This window comes from Rutilus rutilus (genome assembly GCF_951802725.1).
Source record: "Rutilus rutilus genome assembly, chromosome: 16".
Taxonomy (NCBI): Eukaryota; Metazoa; Chordata; class Actinopteri; order Cypriniformes; family Leuciscidae; genus Rutilus; species Rutilus rutilus.
In genome coordinates, this window is record NC_140224.1 from 37,704,646 (window position 1) to 37,724,798 (window position 20,153).

The 20,153-nt window shown below is 46.1% G+C and overlaps 2 protein-coding genes across 7 annotated transcripts in view; one reads left to right on the top strand and one right to left on the bottom strand.

Moving 5' to 3' along the window:
- The window catches only part of zranb1a (zinc finger, RAN-binding domain containing 1a), an 11,397-nt gene extending 7,038 nt beyond the window's left edge, over positions 1 to 4,359 (bottom strand). For 4 of the 6 annotated variants that reach the window (XR_014630083.1, XR_014630084.1, XR_014630085.1 and 1 more), the window contains exons 1-2: positions 4,126 to 4,357; positions 1,239 to 2,113 (exon numbers count right to left, since the gene is read on the bottom strand). Coding sequence is in view for 2 of the 6 variants with exons in the window: in XM_084433774.1 (XP_084289900.1) it covers positions 1,239 to 1,983 (745 nt within the window). In the remaining 4 variants the exon portion in view is untranslated. Of the gene's footprint in view, positions 1 to 1,238; positions 2,114 to 4,125 lie in introns of all 6 variants that reach the window. The other 2 variants (XR_014630086.1, XM_084433773.1) reach the window with 2 other exon arrangements.
- A 356-nt stretch (positions 4,360 to 4,715) lies between these two features.
- hpdl (4-hydroxyphenylpyruvate dioxygenase-like) lies at positions 4,716 to 13,673 on the top strand. Its single transcript, XM_084433775.1, has 5 exons — positions 4,716 to 5,373; positions 5,922 to 6,082; positions 10,635 to 10,786; positions 10,941 to 11,062; positions 11,534 to 13,673. Exons 1-5 carry the CDS (start codon positions 4,718 to 4,720, stop codon positions 11,772 to 11,774), a joined length of 1,332 nt encoding a protein of 443 aa, XP_084289901.1. The 5' UTR covers positions 4,716 to 4,717; the 3' UTR covers positions 11,775 to 13,673.
- Positions 13,674 to 20,153: the final 6,480 nt, after the last annotated feature.

Here is a 20,153-nt window from a genome sequence, read left to right on the forward strand (position 1 = left end):
ATGATATTAATAACAGTGTCTCAATCACTTCAGTGATTCAGCTCTTACAGTGACACTAAAGTGTTTGGTAATATATAAATGTATGTGATATAACCAATATTTCATATTTGTTATATTTGTTTTTATCCACAATGGTCACTACACCTAATCACATTATAATATACATTATGAATATTTTATTTGGGAATGCATGAACTGATCAAACGTGTGCCTTGAATGCAATGCAAGTTCATTTGGATAAAAGCATCTGGCAAATGCATAAACATAAACATAAATGTGATATTATAGCAGATGCTGTGAGTAACGTGTCAGTCGCTGCAACACTGGCATTATCAGCGCCGCTAAAACGTACTTTATCCACGTCAGGTCGTTGAACGCTGAATGACACGAATCACGAGAATCAGTGCAAACAAAAGACAATGAAGCTCCGCACATGACATCATCATCACGATGACATCACTGCGTGGAAATACAAATGCAAGTGTGTTTTGCCAGTTTCAGCCCGACTATGTTTCATTTTCTCGTCCTGCGCCGCGTTGTTTAAATAGCAAATGTACTTGAGCCCATCTGTGGCCCACGGGCGGCTGGTCTGAGGACGAGTGTGTGTTCAGGAGCGTTGCTGGAGCGCTGCTGTTTAGAGGAACTGAAGTACACTGAGCCGTTGACCGACTGAACCGCTCTAAAGTCAACGGCAGTCTTTCTTTTGTTATTTAGAGAGCGCGTTAGTAATGAGCGCCTATAGGCGGGTCCGTACACTGCTTATTACACACACACACTCTGCTTATTACACACACACACTCTGCTTATTACACACACACACAGGGACGCGCAGCAGCACACAAACATGCCAAATATTAATAATAAAAGGATTACAATGTAAAATATTATTATTGTGTATATAAAGATATGGTTGAATCCGGCTTGTCCCGTAGATGGTCTCGCTTTAACCTCACACACACACACACACACACACACAGCTTTAATCTTGTGCACGAGCAGATCCGGAATGGGAGACGAGACTCTGATTGGTTTATTGCATCACGCCCAAAACACACCCATTACTCATTAAGAGAATAGAGACGACCCTTTTAAACCAGCGCCGGGAGCGCCGACCATTTTTCCCGTCGTTAAACTAGCAAAAGTGGATTCGGACGCCCTAAGTGCACATTAGACCATGAGCTTAGATCGTTGAAATAGGGCCGTAAGACAGAAAACCCTACGAGAGTAAAGACACTCACCAGCGCAGGCGTTGAGGAACAGCCAGTCTGTTTTCCTCATGCGGTTCTTGATCTGCTTGAGCTTCTTGAAGTCCATCTCGCGCTCGTCTCTCCTGCTCTGAGCTCCGGCGGCGAACTCGATCTGCAGTTCTGCCTCTCGTGCGGACGAGCTGGGCGAGTGCCGCCGCGCCCCGCTACACACCCCCCGCGCTCGTCTGCGCTCCGCCTCGTTGATCACGGCGGAGAGCTCGTTGATCTCGTCCGGCTCGGCGGGCTGGTAGTCGTTGGGTCTGGGCTGGGCGCACACCACGCAGCGAGGGGATTTGGGCCAGTTCTCGTACGAGCAGCCCGAGCAGGTCCAGCACTGCACACGCGTGTTGAGCCGGTTCCGGTCGTTATACTCCTCGCACGGGTCTGATGCGGGTCGGCCGGTACCGGACGGTGGCTCTGAGGCCCGGAGGCTTCGGCACTGAGTGCAGCGCACCGATCTGGGCCAGTTCAGGAACGTGCACACCTGACACGACCACTTCCCACTGGGCTCCACGGACTGGGCCGACCGGACCCGGGGCCGGGCGCTGGAGTCGGGACAGATGAGAACCGGGTCCCACGGGTGTCCCGCGGTCGGGTCGGGTCGGCCCGGGAACGGGTCCGCTGTGATGATGGTTGCGCTGGGTTTCTGCGCCCGACACATGGTGCATTTAATAGCAGACGGCCAGTTTTCATACGTGCAGTACTCACACGACCACTTCACACACAGCTCTGTCATGATGGATCAGCACACACACACACACACACACACACACACTCACTCACTCACTCACTCGCGCACACACACACACACACACACACACTCACTCACTTACATCAGAGTCACACATTGAGGCGGAGACAGAAATCTGTAAACACAAAATAAAACGAGCCATGTCAAAAAATACAGAACAGGAAGTGACAGATGACAGATGACAGAACTGATGTTATATCTCTGGACTGATGTTATTAATGACAGTATTAATGTTATATCTCTGGACTGATGTTATTAATGACAGTATTAATGTTATATCTCTGGACTGATGTTATTAATGACAGTATTATGTTATATCTCTGGACTGATGTTATTAATGACAGTATTAATGTTATATCTCTGGACTGATGTTATTAATGACAGTATTAATGTTATATCTCTGGACTGATGTTATTAATGACAGTATTATGTTATATCTCTGGACTGATGTTATTAATGACAGTATTAATGTTATATCTCTGGACTGATGTTATTAATGACAGTATTAATGTTATATCTCTGGACTGATGTTATTAATGACAGTATTATGTTATATCTCTGGACTGATGTTATTAATGACAGTATTATGTTATATCTCTGGACTGATGTTATTAATGACAGTATTATGTTATATCTCTGGACTGATGTTATTAATGACAGTATTATGTTATATCTCTGGACTGATGTTATTAATGACAGTATTATGTTATATCTCTGGACTGATGTTATTAATGACAGTATTATGTTATATCTCTGGACTGATGTTATTAATGACAGTATTAATGTTATATCTCTGGACTGATGTTATTAATGACAGTATTAATGTTATATCTCTGGACTGATGTTATTAATGACAGTATTATGTTATATCTCTGGACTGATGTTATTAATGACAGTATTAATGTTATATCTCTGGACTGATGTTATTAATGACAGTATTAATGTTATATCTCTGGACTGATGTTATTAATGACAGTATTAATGTTATATCTCTGGACTGATGTTATTAATGACAGTATTATGTTATATCTCTGGACTGATGTTATTAATGACAGTATTAATGTTATATCTCTGGACTGATGTTATTAATGACAGTATTAATGTTATATCTCTGGACTGATGTTATTAATGACAGTATTAATGTTATATCTCTGGACTGATGTTATTAATGACAGTATTATGTTATATCTCTGGACTGATGTTATTAATGACAGTATTAATGTTATATCTCTGGACTGATGTTATTAATGACAGTATTATGTTATATCTCTGGACTGATGTTATTAATGACAGTATTAATGTTATATCTCAGTACTGATGTTATTAATGACAGTATTATGTTATATCTCTGGACTGATGTTATTAATGACAGTATTAATGTTATATCTCTGGACTGATGTTATTAATGACAGTATTATGTTATATCTCTGGACTGATGTTATTAATGACAGTATGTTATATCTCTGGACTGATGTTAATGACAGTATAAATGTTACATCTCAGCACTGATGTTAATGACAGTATTATGTTATCTCAGTACTGATGTTAATGACAGTATTAATGTTATATCTCACAGTATTAATGTTATATCTCAGTACTGATGTTAATGACAGTATTAATGTTATATCTCAGTACTGATGTTAATGACAGTATTATGTTATCTCAGTACTGATGTTAATGACAGTATTATGTTATATTTCTGGACTGATGTTATTAATGACAGTATTAATGTTATATCTCAGTACTGATGTTAATGACAGTATTATGTTATATCTCAGTACTGATGTTAATGACAGTATTAATGTTATATCTCAGTACTGATGTTAATGACAGTATTAATGTTATATCTCAGTACTGATGTTAATGACAGTATTAATGTTATATCTCAGTACTGATGTTAATGACAGTTTTAATGTTATATCACAGCACTGACAGTGTTAATATCTACTGACACTCTTATGTCACAGTTCAGTTTTTATTACTGATATCTCGCAGCACTGACTGTGTTAATCTTATCATTACTGACACTCGTCCCGCACACCACACTCAGAGACACTCTTGTTTGTATGTAAGTCACATTAATACTCCGACAGACGCGTATAAATGCTAAAACATGTAAACACTCACATCGCTCCGCGCGCGACTCCTCATTAATGAGACCTAAATCACCTCAGTCAGTCTTTACTGTTGTTATTCGAACTCCATTGCGTTGTTTATTCTCCGAGCTCTATATAAATCGTTGAATGTTTTTAAATCGATGAATACTGAATCTAAGCTCTGAATGTTGATTTAAATGCGGATTTAATGGCGGCGCTGACAAAATAAAAACGACCAGCGTCTTGCGCAGCGTCACGAGCACGTGACCGAACGCACAGCTGCCGATTGGACGAATCCACACCATGTGAAAACCAACCCTAGAATGACAAATTCGGTTTTTATTTTCATTTTATTTGTGTTTTCATTTATTTTTTAGGCAATATTTTATGTAAAGTCAAGCTATAAAATACGTAGAATCGTGTAATAAATTACTTTAAAATGAATATGGTCATTACTTGTTGTCCGTATAAAAAAAAAAAAACTTAATACAACATCAAAGCATCCAAGAAAAATAAGAACACCAAACAAGGGTGTCGATCATGTAAAAATACCCCGCACAACACAACAAAACCCTGAATGTGATCGCAACTCGACACGCCCCTCTGCGTGACGTCATCCCAACATGGCGGCCTACTTGAACAGGTTACACCATATTTCCCTGCACGTCTCTAACGTGGATAAAGTTGTTCATGAGCTCGTGTCGCGGTTCCAGTTTAATGTGTTTGCAGCCAGACTGACCGACCGAGCGAAGCAGCTCGCGCTCCGCAGGGGATCGGCCGTGTTCGTGGTCAACGAGAGACCGAACGAGCCGGTGACCGGACCTCAGTCACGTGCCTGGAGCGCCGTCACCGCGCGAGACCATCAGGACCTGAGATGTCTATACGGGGCGCATGCGCACTACCCGGTGGACACCGTGAGTAACGTGTGTTTCGAGGTGGAGTGCGTGGAGCGCGCGTCGCGGGCGTTGCGGGATCAGGGTCTCTGCGAGTTCCTCCAGCCGCCCACCGAGGTCCGCGATGCCCGCGGGCGGGTCTGCTTCTCCGTGCTCCGGTCCGCGGCGGGGAACGTGTGCCACACACTCATCGACTGCTCCCGGTACCGGGGTCTGTTCCTGCCGGGCTTCAGGGCGGTCGAGCCGGGCTCGCAGACAGCGGAGAGCGCGCACTGTCCCATCAGCCACTTCGACCACATCACGTACGCGTGTCCCCGGGGCAGCACTGCTCACATCACCCGCTGGTACCAGCAGAACTTCGGCTTCCAGAGGTTCTTCATCGACAGGTATCAGCATCATCATCCTCATACAGACTCCTGCCTAGTGCTGCTGCTGCTGCTGACACACATGTTTGGGTTTGATTCCCAGGGAATGCATGAACTGATCCAATGTACAGGCACTGAATGCATTGCAAGGTGAAAGAGTCAAACTACAGAGTTGCAACGCCAGGGTCATGGGTTTGGATCTTGTAGCTTGAATACACTGCAAGTATATATAAAAAATGTATCTGTCAAGGTCATGGGTTTGATTCCCTGGAATTGCATGAACGGCTGAAAAGTACACCTGGCTTAAACTCACTTTGGATAAAAGCATGGATATAAGTGTCAGCCTAACTGTAAATGTTTAAAGCGTACAGTCAGACTGTAGAGTTGCAGCGCAGGGTCACGGGTCATGGGTCACGGGTCACAGGTCATGGGTCACGGGTCACGGGTTTGGATCCCTGGGAATGAACTGATACAGTGTCCAGCTGGAACACAGTGCTGTTGATAAGAGTCTGCCTAATGTAAGATCTCCCAGCTGTGATTCAGTGATCATGGCCGTTCTCCCTGTGCAGGGATGAGGACGAGGAGGAGGGATACGTGTTGGACCACGACGGGATCGGGCTCCGGCTCACAGCGCTGGAATACCGGGAACGCAGCGAGTCGGGAATCACACGCAGAGATGAGGAGCGGCCCGACTGCAAGTTTGTGATCGCAGAGTCTCTTCCTGAGCAAGGTCTAGATTTACATCTCTCTCACACACACACACACACACACACACACACACACTTCATCTCACACTTCATCTCACACACACACACACACACACTTCATCTCACACACACACACTTCATCTCACACACACACACACACACACATGTCTGGTTCACTATCTTTGTGGGGACTCTCCATAGACTTAATGGTTTTTATACAGTACAAACTGTATGTTCTGTCCCCTTACACTAACCCTACCCATCTCACACACACACACACACACACACACACTAAACCTGCCCATCACAGAAAACTTTCTGCATTTTTACATTTAAAAAAAAATACAATTTAGTATGTTTATTAACCCATTCCCCTCATGGGGACCGCTGGCTGGCTGGCTGGTGACAATGGAGGTGATCTCAGGTTTTACTATCCTTGTGGGGACATTTGGTTCCCACAATGTAATATAAATCAAACGCACACATACACACACACTTCATCTCACACACACACACTTCATCTCACACTTCATCTCTCACACACACACACACACACTTCATCTCACACACACACTTCATCTCACACTTCATCTCACACACACACACACACACCCACACACACACACACACACTTCATCTCACACACACACACTTCATCTCACACACACACACACACACACATGTCTGGTTCACTATCTTTGTGGGGACTCTCCATAGACTTAATGGTTTTTATACTGTACAAACGATTATGTTCTATCTCCTTACACTAACCCTACCCATCTCACACACACACACACACACACACACACACTCTTCATCACACACACACACACACACACTCTTCATCACACACACACACACACACACACACACACTCTTCATCACACACACACACACACACTCTTCATCACACACACACACACACACACACACACACACACACTCTTCATCTCACACACACACACACTCTTCATCTCACACACACACACACACACACACTCTTCATCTCACACACACACACTCTTCATGTCACACACACACACTCTTCATCTCTCACACACACACACACACACACACTTCATCTCACACACACACACACACACACACACACACACACACACTTCATCTCTCACACACACACAGACACACACACACACTTCATCACACACACACACACACACACACACACTTCATCTCACACACACACACACACTTCATCTCACACACACACTTCATCTCTCACACACACACACACACACTTCATCTCACACACACACACACACACTTCATCTCTCACACTTCATCTCACACACACACACACACTTCATCACACACACACACACACACACACACACACACACACTTCATCTCACACACACACACACACACTTCATCTCTCACACTTCATCTCACACACACACACACACTTCATCACACACACACACACACACACACACACTTCATCTCTCACACACACACACACACACACACACACACTTCATCTCTCACACACACACACACACACACACTTCATCTCACACACACACACACACACACACACACTTCATCTCACACACACACACACACACACACTTCATCTCACACACACACACACACACACACACACTTCATCTCTCACACACACACACACACACACTTCATCTCACACACACACACACACACACACACACACACACACACACACACTTCATCTCACACACACACACACACACTTCATCTCACACACACACACACACACTTCATCTCACACACACACACACACACACACTTCATCTCACACACACACACACACACACACACACTTCATGTTCACTAATGAACCTTACTGTAAAGTGTTACTAATATCTTTAACTATTCTGTACTAATATTTAAATGAGCGATTGAGTTGTTTAATAACGTGTGTGTGTGTGTGTGTTTAATAACGTGTGTGTGTGTGTTTAATAACGTGTGTGTGTGTGTGTGTGTGTGTGTGTGTGTGTAATAACGGTGTTTGTGTGTGTAATAACGGTGTGTGTGTTTAATAACGTGTGTGTGTGTGTGTGTGTGTGTGTAATAACGGTGTGTGTGTTTAATAACGGTGTGTGTGTGTGTGTAATAACGCTGTGTGTGTGTGTAATAACGCTGTGTGTGTGTGTAATAACGGTGTGTGTGTGTGTGTGTGTGTGTGTGTGTGTGTGTAATAACGGTGTGTGTGTGTTTAATAACGGTGTGTGTGTGTGTGTGTAATAACGCTGTGTGTGTGTGTAATAACGCTGTGTGTGTGTGTAATAACGGTGTGTGTGTGTGTGTGTGTGTGTGTGTGTGTGTAATAACGGTGTGTGTGTTTAATAACGGTGTGTGTGTGTGTGTAATAACGCTGTGTGTGTGTGTGTAATAACGCTGTGTGTGTGTAATAACGGTGTGTGTGTGTGTGTGTGTGTAATAACGGTGTGTGTGTGTGTAATAACGGTGTGTGTGTGTGTGTGTGTGTGTAATAACGGTGTGTGTGTGTGTAATAACGGGGGTGTGTGTGTAATAACGGTGTGTGTGTGTGTAATAACGGTGTGTGTAATAACGGTGTGTGTGTGTAATAACGTGTGTGTGTGTGTGTAATAACGGTGTGTGTGTGTGTGTGTGTGTGTGTGATAACGGTGTGTGTGTGTGTGTGTAATAACGGTGTGTGTGTAATAACGTGTGTGTGTAATAACGTGTGTTTGTGTAATAACGTGTGTTTGTGTAATAACGGTGTGTGTGTAATAACGGTGTGTGTGTAATAACGGTGTGTGTGTAATAACGGTGTGTGTGTGTGTGTGTACTAACGGTGTGTGTGTGTAATAACGGTGTGTGTGTAATAACGGTGTGTGTGTAATAACGGTGTGTGTGTAATAACGGTGTGTGTGTAATAACGGTGTGTGTGTAATAACGGTGTGTGTGTAATAATGGTGTGTGTGTAATAACGTTGTGTGTGTGTGTGTGTAATAACGTTGTGTGTGTGTGTAATAACGGGGTGTGTGTGTGTGTGTGTGTGTTATAACGGTGTGTGTGTTTAATAACGTGTGTGTGTGTGTGTGTGTGTTTAATAACGGTGTGTGTGTGTGTGTGTTTAATAACGGTGTGTGTGTGTGTGTGTGTGTGTAATAACGGTGTGTGTGTGTGTGTGTGTAATAACGGTGTGTTGGTGTGTGTGTGTGTGTGTGTGTAATAACGGTGTGTGTGTGTGTGTGTGTTTAATAACGGTGTGTGTGTGTGTGTGTACTAACGGTGTGTGTGTACTAACGGTGTGTGTGTGTACTAACGGTGTGTGTGTGTGTACTAACGGTGTGTGTGTGTAATAACGGTGTGTGTGTGTAATAACGTGTGTGTGTGTAATAACGGTGTGTGTGTGTGTGTGTGTGTTTGTGTGTGTGTAATAACGTGGTGTGTGTGTGTAATAACGTTGTGTGTGTGTAATAACGTTGTGTGAGTGTAATAACGGTGTGTGTGTAATAATGTTGTGTGTGTAATAACGTGTGTGTGTGTGTAATAACGGTGTGTGTAATAACGGTGTGTGTAATAACGGTGTGTGTGTGTAATAACGTTGTGTGTGTGTACTAACGGTGTGTGTGTGTGTAATAACGGTGTGTGTGTGTACTAACGGTGTGTGTGTGTGTGTACTAACGGGGTGTGTGTGTGTGTGTGTACTAACGGTGTGTACTAACGGTGTGTACTAACGGTGTGTGTGTGTGTACTAACGGTGTGTGTGTGTGTACTAACGGTGTGTGTGTGTGTACTAACGGTGTGTGTGTGTGTACTAACGGTGTGTGTGTGTACTAACGGTGTGTGTGTGTGTGTACTAACGGTGTGTGTGTGTACTAACGGTGTGTGTGTGTGTACTAACGGTGTGTGTGTGTGTACTAACGGTGTGTGTGTGTACTAACGGTGTGTGTGTGTACTAACGGTGTGTGTGTGTTTGTACTAACGGTGTGTGTGTGTGTACTAACGGTGTGTGTGTGTGTGTGTGTGTACTAACGGTGTGTGTGTGTGTGTGTGTGTGTGTGTGTGCACTAACGGTGTGTGTGTGTACTAACGGTGTGTGTGTGTGTGTGTGTGTGTGTGTGTGTGTGTGTGTACTAATGGTGTGTGTGTGTGTGTGTGTGTACTAACGGTGTGTGTGTGTGTGTGTACTAATGGTGTGTGGTTGTGTGTGTGTAATAATGTTGTGTGTGTGTAATAACGGTGTGTATGTGTAATAATGGTGTGTGTGTGTGTGTGTACTAACGTTGTGTGTAATAATTTTGTGTGTGTGTACTAACGGTGTGTGTGTGTGTGTACTAACGGTGTGTGTGTGTGTGTGTGTGTACTAACGGTATGTGTGTGTGTACTAACGGTGTGTGTAATGTTGTGTGTGTGTAGTAACGGTGTGTGTGTAATAATGTTGTGTGTGTGTAGTAACGGTGTGTGTGTAATAATGTTGTGTGTGTGTGTGTACTAATGGTGTGTGTAATAATGTTGTGTGTGTGTAGTAACGGTGTGTGTGTAATAATGTTGTGTGTGTGTAGTAACGGTGTGTGTGTACTAACGGTGTGTGTGTTTCAGGCAGTAATCAGGTGGACTCGTTCCTGGATCAGCACCGAGGAGCCGGAGTCCAACACATCGGGCTCTACACCGAGAACATCGTGAGAACAGCACACACACTGAGACTCGCTGGAGTCCAGTTCTACTCTCCTCCTCCGGCGTACTACACTGAGGTCAGAGTCACACACACACACAGTCTCTCACACACACACACACACACACATGATATTAGAGTAATGATCCATGTGCACACAGCAGCTCATACACACCTAATAATGGTGTGTGTGTGCTCGGTGTGTTTGTGTGTGTGTGTGTGTGTGTTGGCAGGTAGGAAAGCAGCAGGAGATCTTGGATGCGGGTCTGGATCCTCACACACTGAGCCGGTACGGGATTCTCCTGGACACTGATGTTCACACACACACAGACAGCCGGATCTCACCCAGTCAACGGTACGACATACACTCCGCTGACTGCATCACTCACACACACACACACACACACACACACACACACTGAGGAAGAGCTGAGAGTGACTGGAGTTAATAGAGGAAACTGAGGAAATGCCAGTAAAACGAACGATTGTCAGTTTAAACTAAAGCTTGGACTCGATATAGAGTTCCTCACTCTCTGTGGCGTTCAGCAGTGTGTGTGTGTGTGTGTGTGTGTGTGTGTGTGTGTGTGTGTGTGTGTGTGTGTGTGTGTGTGTGTGTGTGTGCGCATACACCTCTTCTTCAGTCTGTCAAACTCAGATGTTGACTGATTGTGCGTGTGTGTGTGTGTGTGTGTGTGTGTGTGTGTGTGTGTGTGTGTGTGTGTGTGTGTGTGTGTGTGTGTGTGTGTGTGTGTGCGCATACACCTCTTCTTCAGTCTGTCAAACTCAGATGTTGACTGATTGTGCGTGTGTGTGTGTGTGTGTGCAGGCTCCTGCTCCAGGTGTTCACGAAGCCCTTGTTCGGAGAGAACTCCTTCTTCCTGGAGCTCATCGAGCGGAGAGGAGCCTCGGGCTTCGGCGAGGGGAACATCCGAGCGCTCTGGAGATCCGTGCAGGACGAGGAGCGGGAGCGCCGGAACACACACTCCGCTGACCACAGACACACACACTCGGCTGACATCAGACACACACACTCCGCTGACCACAGACACACACACACACTCCGCTGATATCAGACACACACACACACACTCCGCTGACCTCAGACAGACACACACACACACACACACACACACACACACACACACACACACACACACACACACACACACACACTCCGCTGACCACAGACAGACACACACACACACACACACACACACACACACACACACACACACTCCGCTCACCTCAGACAGACACACACACACACACACACACACACACACACACACACTAGGGCTGTCAAATAAAAATTCTAATTTCGAATATTCGTTGAATAAAATCGACCATACTCGCATACTCTGGTGTACTGGCAGATCATGTGTAGATGTGGAGAGGAGAAGTGAGTGTTTCTGTATGGCAGTTTGCTCCTGTGTGTTGAAGCTGTGTGTTGTGTGTTGAAGCTGTGTGGTGAAGTGTGTTTTCTCAGGTTACTGATGCACTTATGTAGTTTTATGCACTATTGTAAACTACTTTTCCTTCCTTGCATGCACATTAAGGAAATTATATTTTATTTAAGAGCAGCTGTTTATGCACTTTAAATAATGAATGTAATTTCATTTCAATAAAAGATGCGATGCTTGATTTGGTTTATATTTGCTTATTGCGCTCGCTTGCGCCCTCTTGTGGCCACAGGAGACACTACAGCACTGCTCCTCTGACATCACCTGTTGCCTTTAGAATTCAAATATAACTCGAATTTTGCTAATATTTAAGAAAGAAATTCGAATTGAGCTTTTCAGCCATTTTGACAGCCCTAACACACACACTCCGCTGACATCACACACACACACACACACTCACACTCACTCTCTCTCTCCGCTGACCTCAGACACACACACACACACACACACACTCTCTCTCCGCTGACCTCAGACACACACACACACACACACTCCGCTCACCTCAGACAGACACACACACACACACACACACACACACACACACACACTAGGGCTGTCAAATAAAAATTCTAATTTCGAATATTCGTTGAATAAAATCGACCATACTCGCATACTCTGGTGTACTGGCAGATCATGTGTAGATGTGGAGAGGAGAAGTGAGTGTTTCTGTATGGCAGTTTGCTCCTGTGTGTTGAAGCTGTGTGTTGTGTGTTGAAGCTGTGTGGTGAAGTGTGTTTTCTCAGGTTACTGATGCACTTATGTAGTTTTATGCACTATTGTAAACTACTTTTCCTTCCTTGCATGCACATTAAGGAAATTATATTTTATTTAAGAGCAGCTGTTTATGCACTTTAAATAATGAATGTAATTTCATTTCAATAAAAGATGCGATGCTTGATTTGGTTTATATTTGCTTATTGCGCTCGCTTGCGCCCTCTTGTGGCCACAGGAGACACTACAGCACTGCTCCTCTGACATCACCTGTTGCCTTTAGAATTCAAATATAACTCGAATTTTGCTAATATTTAAGAAAGAAATTCGAATTGAGCTTTTCAGCCATTTTGACAGCCCTAACACACACACTCCGCTGACATCACACACACACACACACACTCACACTCACTCTCTCTCTCCGCTGACCTCAGACACACACACACACACACACACACTCTCTCTCCGCTGACCTCAGACACACACACACACACTCTCTCTCCGCTGACCTCAGACACACACACACACACTCTCTCTCCGCTGACCTCAGACACACACACACAAATGAATGTGATTCTGTCCTTGTTACAGGACTTCTACATGTCTGACTGTAACAGTCTTCAGTTCAGGAGACTCCAGTATCATCAGTGTTTATCATCAGTGTGTGTGATGTACGAGATGTGTTTACTCAGTAAAGCTGACCCTGTAACTCAGCGCACGGCTGAACCCTCTGTTGCACTGTAATATCAGCTGGTGATCTGTGTGTGTCCGATAAACCAAAGCCTCCGAACAGCATCATGAAGTCAGTCGTTTCTCTGATCGTCTCCCGTTTGAGAGCAACACTGCTTCGTTCAGAAAACACTAATGTCATGTTAGGAAACTAAATAAAGTTTACAGAAAAAAAGAAAGCAACACTGCTAGAGAAAACCTCAGTTACTGACAGTGTGTGACTAGGGCGGGCCCTCCATATGTGACAACACACACCACTGACATCAGACACACACACACACCGCTGACATCAGACACACACACACACACACACCGCTGACATCAGACACACACACACACACACCGCTGACATCAGACACACACACACACACTCCGCTGACATCAGACACACACACACCCACTCCGCTGACATCAGACACACACACACACACACACTCCGCTGACATCAGACACACACAAACACACACACTCCGCTGACATCAGACACACACACACACTCCGCTGACATCAGACACACACATAAATTGTCATTAATACCAAAGATGAGTTTGAGCTTGTCTGGGGAACCTATAGAACAGGTAGATACTGGGCACAATAGTGGATAGTAAGCTGTCATGGGTAGAACATATTGATATCATAGTGAAGAAGATGGAGTGGTATCTCTATGGTGAGGAAATGTCTTATGTCCCTACACACATTGTGGAGCAGGTGGCTAAATCTTTAATTTGATGTCATTTGGATTATTGTGCCCCTGTATGGTCATCTATATCTAAAGGTCAACTAAAGAACTTACAAACGACCCAAAATAGAGCTGCTATAAGGCCAGCGCTCAGAGTGCTATAAGGCTCAGAGTGCTATAAGGCTCAGAGTGCTATAAGGCCAGTGCTCAGAGTGCTATAAGGCCAGCTCAGAGTGCTATAAGGCCAGAGCTCAGAGTGCTATAAGGCCAGCTCAGAGTGCTATAAGGCCAGTGCTCAGAGTGCTATAAGGCTCAGAGTGCTATAAGGCCAGTGCTCAGAGTGCTATAAGGCCAGCTCAGAGTGCTATAAGGCCAGTGCTCAGAGTGCTATAAGGCTCAGAGTGCTATAAGGCTCAGAGTGCTATAAGGCCAGTGCTCAGAGTGCTATAAGGCCAGCTCAGAGTGCTATAAGGCCAGAGCTCAGAGTGCTATAAGGCCAGCTCAGAGTGCTATAAGGCCAGTGCTCAGAGTGCTATAAGGCTCAGAGTGCTATAAGGCCAGTGCTCAGAGTGCTATAAGGCCAGCTCAGAGTGCTATAAGGCCAGTGCTCAGAGTGCTATAAGGCTCAGAGTGCTATAAGGCTCAGAGTGCTATAAGGCCAGTGCTCAGAGTGCTATAAGGCTCAGAGTGCTATAAGGCCAGTGCTCAGAGTGCTATAAGGCCAGAGCTCAGAGTGCTATAAGGCTCAGAGTGCTATAAGGCCAGCTCAGAGTGCTATAAGGCCAGAGCTCAGAGTGCTATAAGGCCAGTGCTCAGAGTGCTATAAGGCCAGTGCTCAGAGTGCTATAAGGCCAGTGCTCAGAGTGCTATAAGGCTCAGAGTGCTATAAGGCCAGTGCTCAGAGTGCTATAAGGCTCAGAGTGCTATAAGGCCAGTGCTCAGAGTGCTATAAGGCTCAGAGTGCTATAAGGCCAGTGCTCAGAGTGCTATAAGGCTCAGAGTGCTATAAGGCCAGTGCTCAGAGTGCTATAAGGCCAGTGCTCAGAGTGCTATAAGGCTCAGAGTGCTATAAGGCCAGAGCTCAGAGTGCTATAAGGCCAGTGCTCAGAGTGCTATAAGGCCAGTGCTCAGAGTGCTATAAGGCTCAGAGTGCTATAAGGCCAGTGCTCAGAGTGCTATAAGGCTCAGAGTGCTATAAGGCTCAGAGTGCTATAAGGCCAGTGCTCAGAGTGCTATAAGGCTCAGAGTGCTATAAGGCTCAGAGTGCTATAAGGCCAGTGCTCAGAGTGCTATAAAGCTCAGAGTGCTATAAGGCTCAGAGTGCTATAAGGCCAGTGCTCAGAGTGCTATAAAGCTCAGAGTGCTATAAAGCTCAGAGTGCTATAAGGCTCAGAGTGCTATAAGGCTCAGAGTGCTATAAGGCCAGTGCTCAGAGTGCTATAAAGCTCAGAGTGCTATAAGGCTCAGAGTGCTATAAGGCTCAGAGTGCTATAAGGCCAGCTCAGAGTGCTATAAGGCCAGCTCAGAGTGCTATAAGGCCAGTGCTCAGAGTGCTATAAGGCCAGCGCTCAGAGTGCTATAAGGCCAGCGCTCAGAGTGCTATAAGGCCAGTGCTCAGAGTGCTATAAGGCCAGTGCTCAGAGTGCTATAAGGCCAGCTCAGAGTGCTATAAGGCCAGCTCAGAGTGCTATAAGGCCAGTGCTCAGAGTGCTATAAGGCCAGCGCTCAGAGTGCTATAAGGCCAGCTCAGAGTGCTATAAGGCCAGTGCTCAGAGTGCTATAAGGCCAGCTCAGAGTGCTATAAGGCCAGCGCTCAGAGTGCTATAAGGCCAGCTCAGAGTGCTATAAGGCCAGTGCTCAGAGTGCTATAAGGCCAGCTCAGAGTGCTATAAGGCCAGCTCAGAGTGCTATAAGGCCAGCGCTCAGAGTGCTATAAGGCCAGCGCTCAGAGTGCTATAAGGCCAGCTCAGAGTGCTATAAGGCCAGCTCAGAGTGCTATAAGGCCAGCGCTCAGAGTGCTATAAGGCCAGTGCTCAGAGTGCTATAAGGCCAGCTCAGAGTGCTATAAGGCCAGCACTCAGAGTGCTATAAGGCCAGCGCTCAGAGTGCTATAAGGCCAGCGCTCAGAGTGCTATAAGGCCAGCGCTCAGAGTGCTATAAAGCTCAGAGTGCTATAAGGCTCAGAGTGCTATAAGGCCAGCGCTCAGAGTGCTATAAAGCTCAGAGTGCTATAAGGCTCAGAGTGCTATAAGGCTCAGAGTGCTATAAGGCCAGCGCTCAGAGTGCTATAAAGCTCAGAGTGCTATAAGGCTCAGAGTGCTATAAGGCTCAGAGTGCTATAAGGCCAGTGCTCAGAGTGCTATAAGGCCAGCGCTCAGAGTGCTATAAGGCCAGCTCAGAGTGCTATAAGGCCAGCGCTCAGAGTGCTATAAGGCCAGAGCTCAGAGTGCTATAAGGCCAGTGCTCAGAGTGCTATAAGGCCAGTGCTCAGAGTGCTATAAGGCCAGCTCAGAGTGCTATAAGGCCAGCTCAGAGTGCTATAAGGCCAGTGCTCAGAGTGCTATAAGGCCAGCGCTCAGAGTGCTATAAGGCCAGCTCAGAGTGCTATAAGGCCAGTGCTCAGAGTGCTATAAGGCCAGCTCAGAGTGCTATAAGGCCAGCGCTCAGAGTGCTATAAGGCCAGCTCAGAGTGCTATAAGGCCAGTGCTCAGAGTGCTATAAGGCCAGCTCAGAGTGCTATAAGGCCAGCTCAGAGTGCTATAAGGCCAGCGCTCAGAGTGCTATAAGGCCAGCGCTCAGAGTGCTATAAGGCCAGCTCAGAGTGCTATAAGGCCAGCTCAGAGTGCTATAAGGCCAGCGCTCAGAGTGCTATAAGGCCAGTGCTCAGAGTGCTATAAGGCCAGCTCAGAGTGCTATAAGGCCAGCACTCAGAGTGCTATAAGGCCAGCGCTCAGAGTGCTATAAGGCCAGCGCTCAGAGTGCTATAAGGCCAGCGCTCAGAGTGCTATAAAGCTCAGAGTGCTATAAGGCTCAGAGTGCTATAAGGCCAGCGCTCAGAGTGCTATAAAGCTCAGAGTGCTATAAGGCTCAGAGTGCTATAAGGCTCAGAGTGCTATAAGGCCAGCGCTCAGAGTGCTATAAAGCTCAGAGTGCTATAAGGCTCAGAGTGCTATAAGGCTCAGAGTGCTATAAGGCCAGTGCTCAGAGTGCTATAAGGCCAGCGCTCAGAGTGCTATAAGGCCAGCTCAGAGTGCTATAAGGCCAGCGCTCAGAGTGCTATAAGGCCAGAGCTCAGAGTGCTATAAGGCCAGTGCTCAGAGTGCTATAAGGCCAGTGCTCAGAGTGCTATAAGGCCAGTGCTCAGAGTGCTATAAGGCCAGCTCAGAGTGCTATAAGGCCAGTGCTCAGAGTGCTATAAGGCCAGCTCAGAGTGCTATAAGGCCAGCTCAGAGTGCTATAAGGCCAGTGCTCAGAGTGCTATAAGGCCAGCTCAGAGTGCTATAAGGCCAGTGCTCAGAGTGCTATAAGGCCAGCTCAGAGTGCTATAAGGCCAGTGCTCAGAGTGCTATAAGGCCAGCTCAGAGTGCTATAAGGCCAGTGCTCAGAGTGCTATAAGGCCAGCACTCAGAGTGCTATAAGGCCAGCGCTCAGAGTGCTATAAGGCCAGCGCTCAGAGTGCTATAAAGCTCAGAGTGCTATAAGGCTCAGAGTGCTATAAGGCCAGCGCTCAGAGTGCTATAAAGCTCAGAGTGCTATAAGGCTCAGAGTGCTATAAGGCTCAGAGTGCTATAAGGCCAGTGCTCAGAGTGCTATAAGGCCAGCTCAGAGTGCTATAAGGCCAGCGCTCAGAGTGCTATAAGGCCAGAGCTCAGAGTGCTATAAGGCCAGCTCAGAGTGCTATAAGGCCAGTGCTCAGAGTGCTATAAGGCCAGCTCAGAGTGCTATAAGGCCAGCTCAGAGTGCTATAAGGCCAGTGCTCAGAGTGCTATAAGGCCAGCTCAGAGTGCTATAAGGCCAGCTCAGAGTGCTATAAGGCCAGCTCAGAGTGCTATAAGGCCAGCTCAGAGTGCTATAAGGCCAGTGCTCAGAGTGCTATAAGGCCAGCTCAGAGTGCTATAAGGCCAGTGCCAGTGCTCAGAGTGCTATAAGGCCAGCGCTCAGAGTGCTATAAGGCCAGCGCTCAGAGTGCTATAAAGCTCAGAGTGCTATAAGGCTCAGAGTGCTATAAGGCCAGCGCTCAGAGTGCTATAAAGCTCAGAGTGCTATAAGGCTCAGAGTGCTATAAGGCCAGTGCTCAGAGTGCTATAAGGCCAGCGCTCAGAGTGCTATAAGGCCAGCTCAGAGTGCTATAAGGCCAGAGCTCAGAGTGCTATAAGGCCAGCTCAGAGTGCTATAAGGCCAGTGCTCAGAGTGCTATAAGGCCAGCTCAGAGTGCTATAAGGCCAGTGCCAGTGCTCAGAGTGCTATAAGGCCAGCTCAGAGTGCTATAAGGCCAGTGCCAGTGCTCAGAGTGCTATAAGGCCAGCTCAGAGTGCTATAAGGCCAGTGCCAGTGCTCAGAGTGCTATAAGGCCAGTGCCAGTGCTCAGAGTGCTATAAGGCCAGCGCTCAGAGTGCTATAAGGCCAGCTCAGAGTGCTATAAGGCCAGTGCCAGTGCTCAGAGTGCTATAAGGCCAGCTCAGAGTGCTATAAGGCCAGTGCTCAGAGTGCTATAAGGCCAGCTCAGAGTGCTATAAGGCCAGTGCTCAGAGTGCTATAAGGCCAGCTCAGAGTGCTATAAGGCCAGCTCAGAGTGCTATAAGGCCAGCTACAACAAGGCCAGCGCTCTGCTGGAGGACAGAAGAAACGCTTCAAAGACCAACTGAAGACAGTGCTAAAGAAGTGCAAAATAAAAAGAACATGGCTGCTGACCGCAACAGCTGGAGGTCTCGATGGGACCCAAGCACTGGAGGAGGATAGGACCGTCAGGAGACAACAAAGAAGGCTCAGGAGAAACACTCCCATAAATACCAGTAACACCAATACCATGTATATATGTCCGACCTGCAATAGAATATGTGGATCCAGAATAGGATTATTCAGCCATCAGAAAACTCACCATTAAAAGACGGAAGTGGACGTCATCATCGGATTCGATGGACAACTACAAGCAAGCAAGTGTGTGTGTGTGTGTGTGTGTGTGTGTGTGTGTGGATCTCAGGGATCTAGGTAACTAGACAGTGTGTGGAATTTTCCCACATCTCACCTTCACCAGCTTCACTATCACAGAACCGACACACACACACACACACACACACACACACACACACACACACACACACACACACACACACACACACAGTGAAGCTCTCAGAGGCTCAGGTACAGCATTCCCCCGTTCAGTGTTTTATCCTCGGGTTTAATATCCAGGGGCTGTAATGCTGTCTCACAGACCTGGACTAATCTAGCCCCAGGCTAAATGTCTTATTAATAAAGCATATCTTAAAATATGTCAGTGCCATAGTAATGTTTTTATCTAAGGCATGTTTATAAAAGCTAATTGAACTGAGGTCTAATCCTGGCTTAATCTAAACCCTGTCTGTGAAACCATGCAGGCCGTTTGTTTAAGAATTGATCAAGTGTAGTTACTACTGTTAGTGAACGTGTGGATTCTGGAGATGTTTGTGTCACACATGTGGACTGTGACGCTATTTCCTTCTGATAACAAACTGTTGCATTATTTTCCTGTTATCTCTGTAAAGCTGCTCTGAAACACTCTGTTGTGAAAAGCGCTGTATAAATAAAGGTGACTTGACTTGACACAGGCCTGGATCTTCATCATTGGCTCTTAACGATGATGGTGGAAACTTTATCAGTCAGGAAAACTG

What these genes read in the sequence shown, in the direction of transcription:
- hpdl (XM_084433775.1), top strand. Translation starts at nt 4,718, where the DNA reads ATGGCGGCCTACTTGAACAGGTTACACCATATTTCCCTGCACGTCTCT. An exon ending in CAGAGGTTCTTCATCGACAG is followed by an intron (nt 5,374 to 5,921) that starts GTATCAGCATCA and finishes CTCCCTGTGCAG; the next exon opens with GGATGAGGACGAGGAGGAGG. An exon ending in CTCCGGCGTACTACACTGAG is followed by an intron (nt 10,787 to 10,940) that starts GTCAGAGTCACA and finishes GTGTGTTGGCAG; the next exon opens with GTAGGAAAGCAGCAGGAGAT.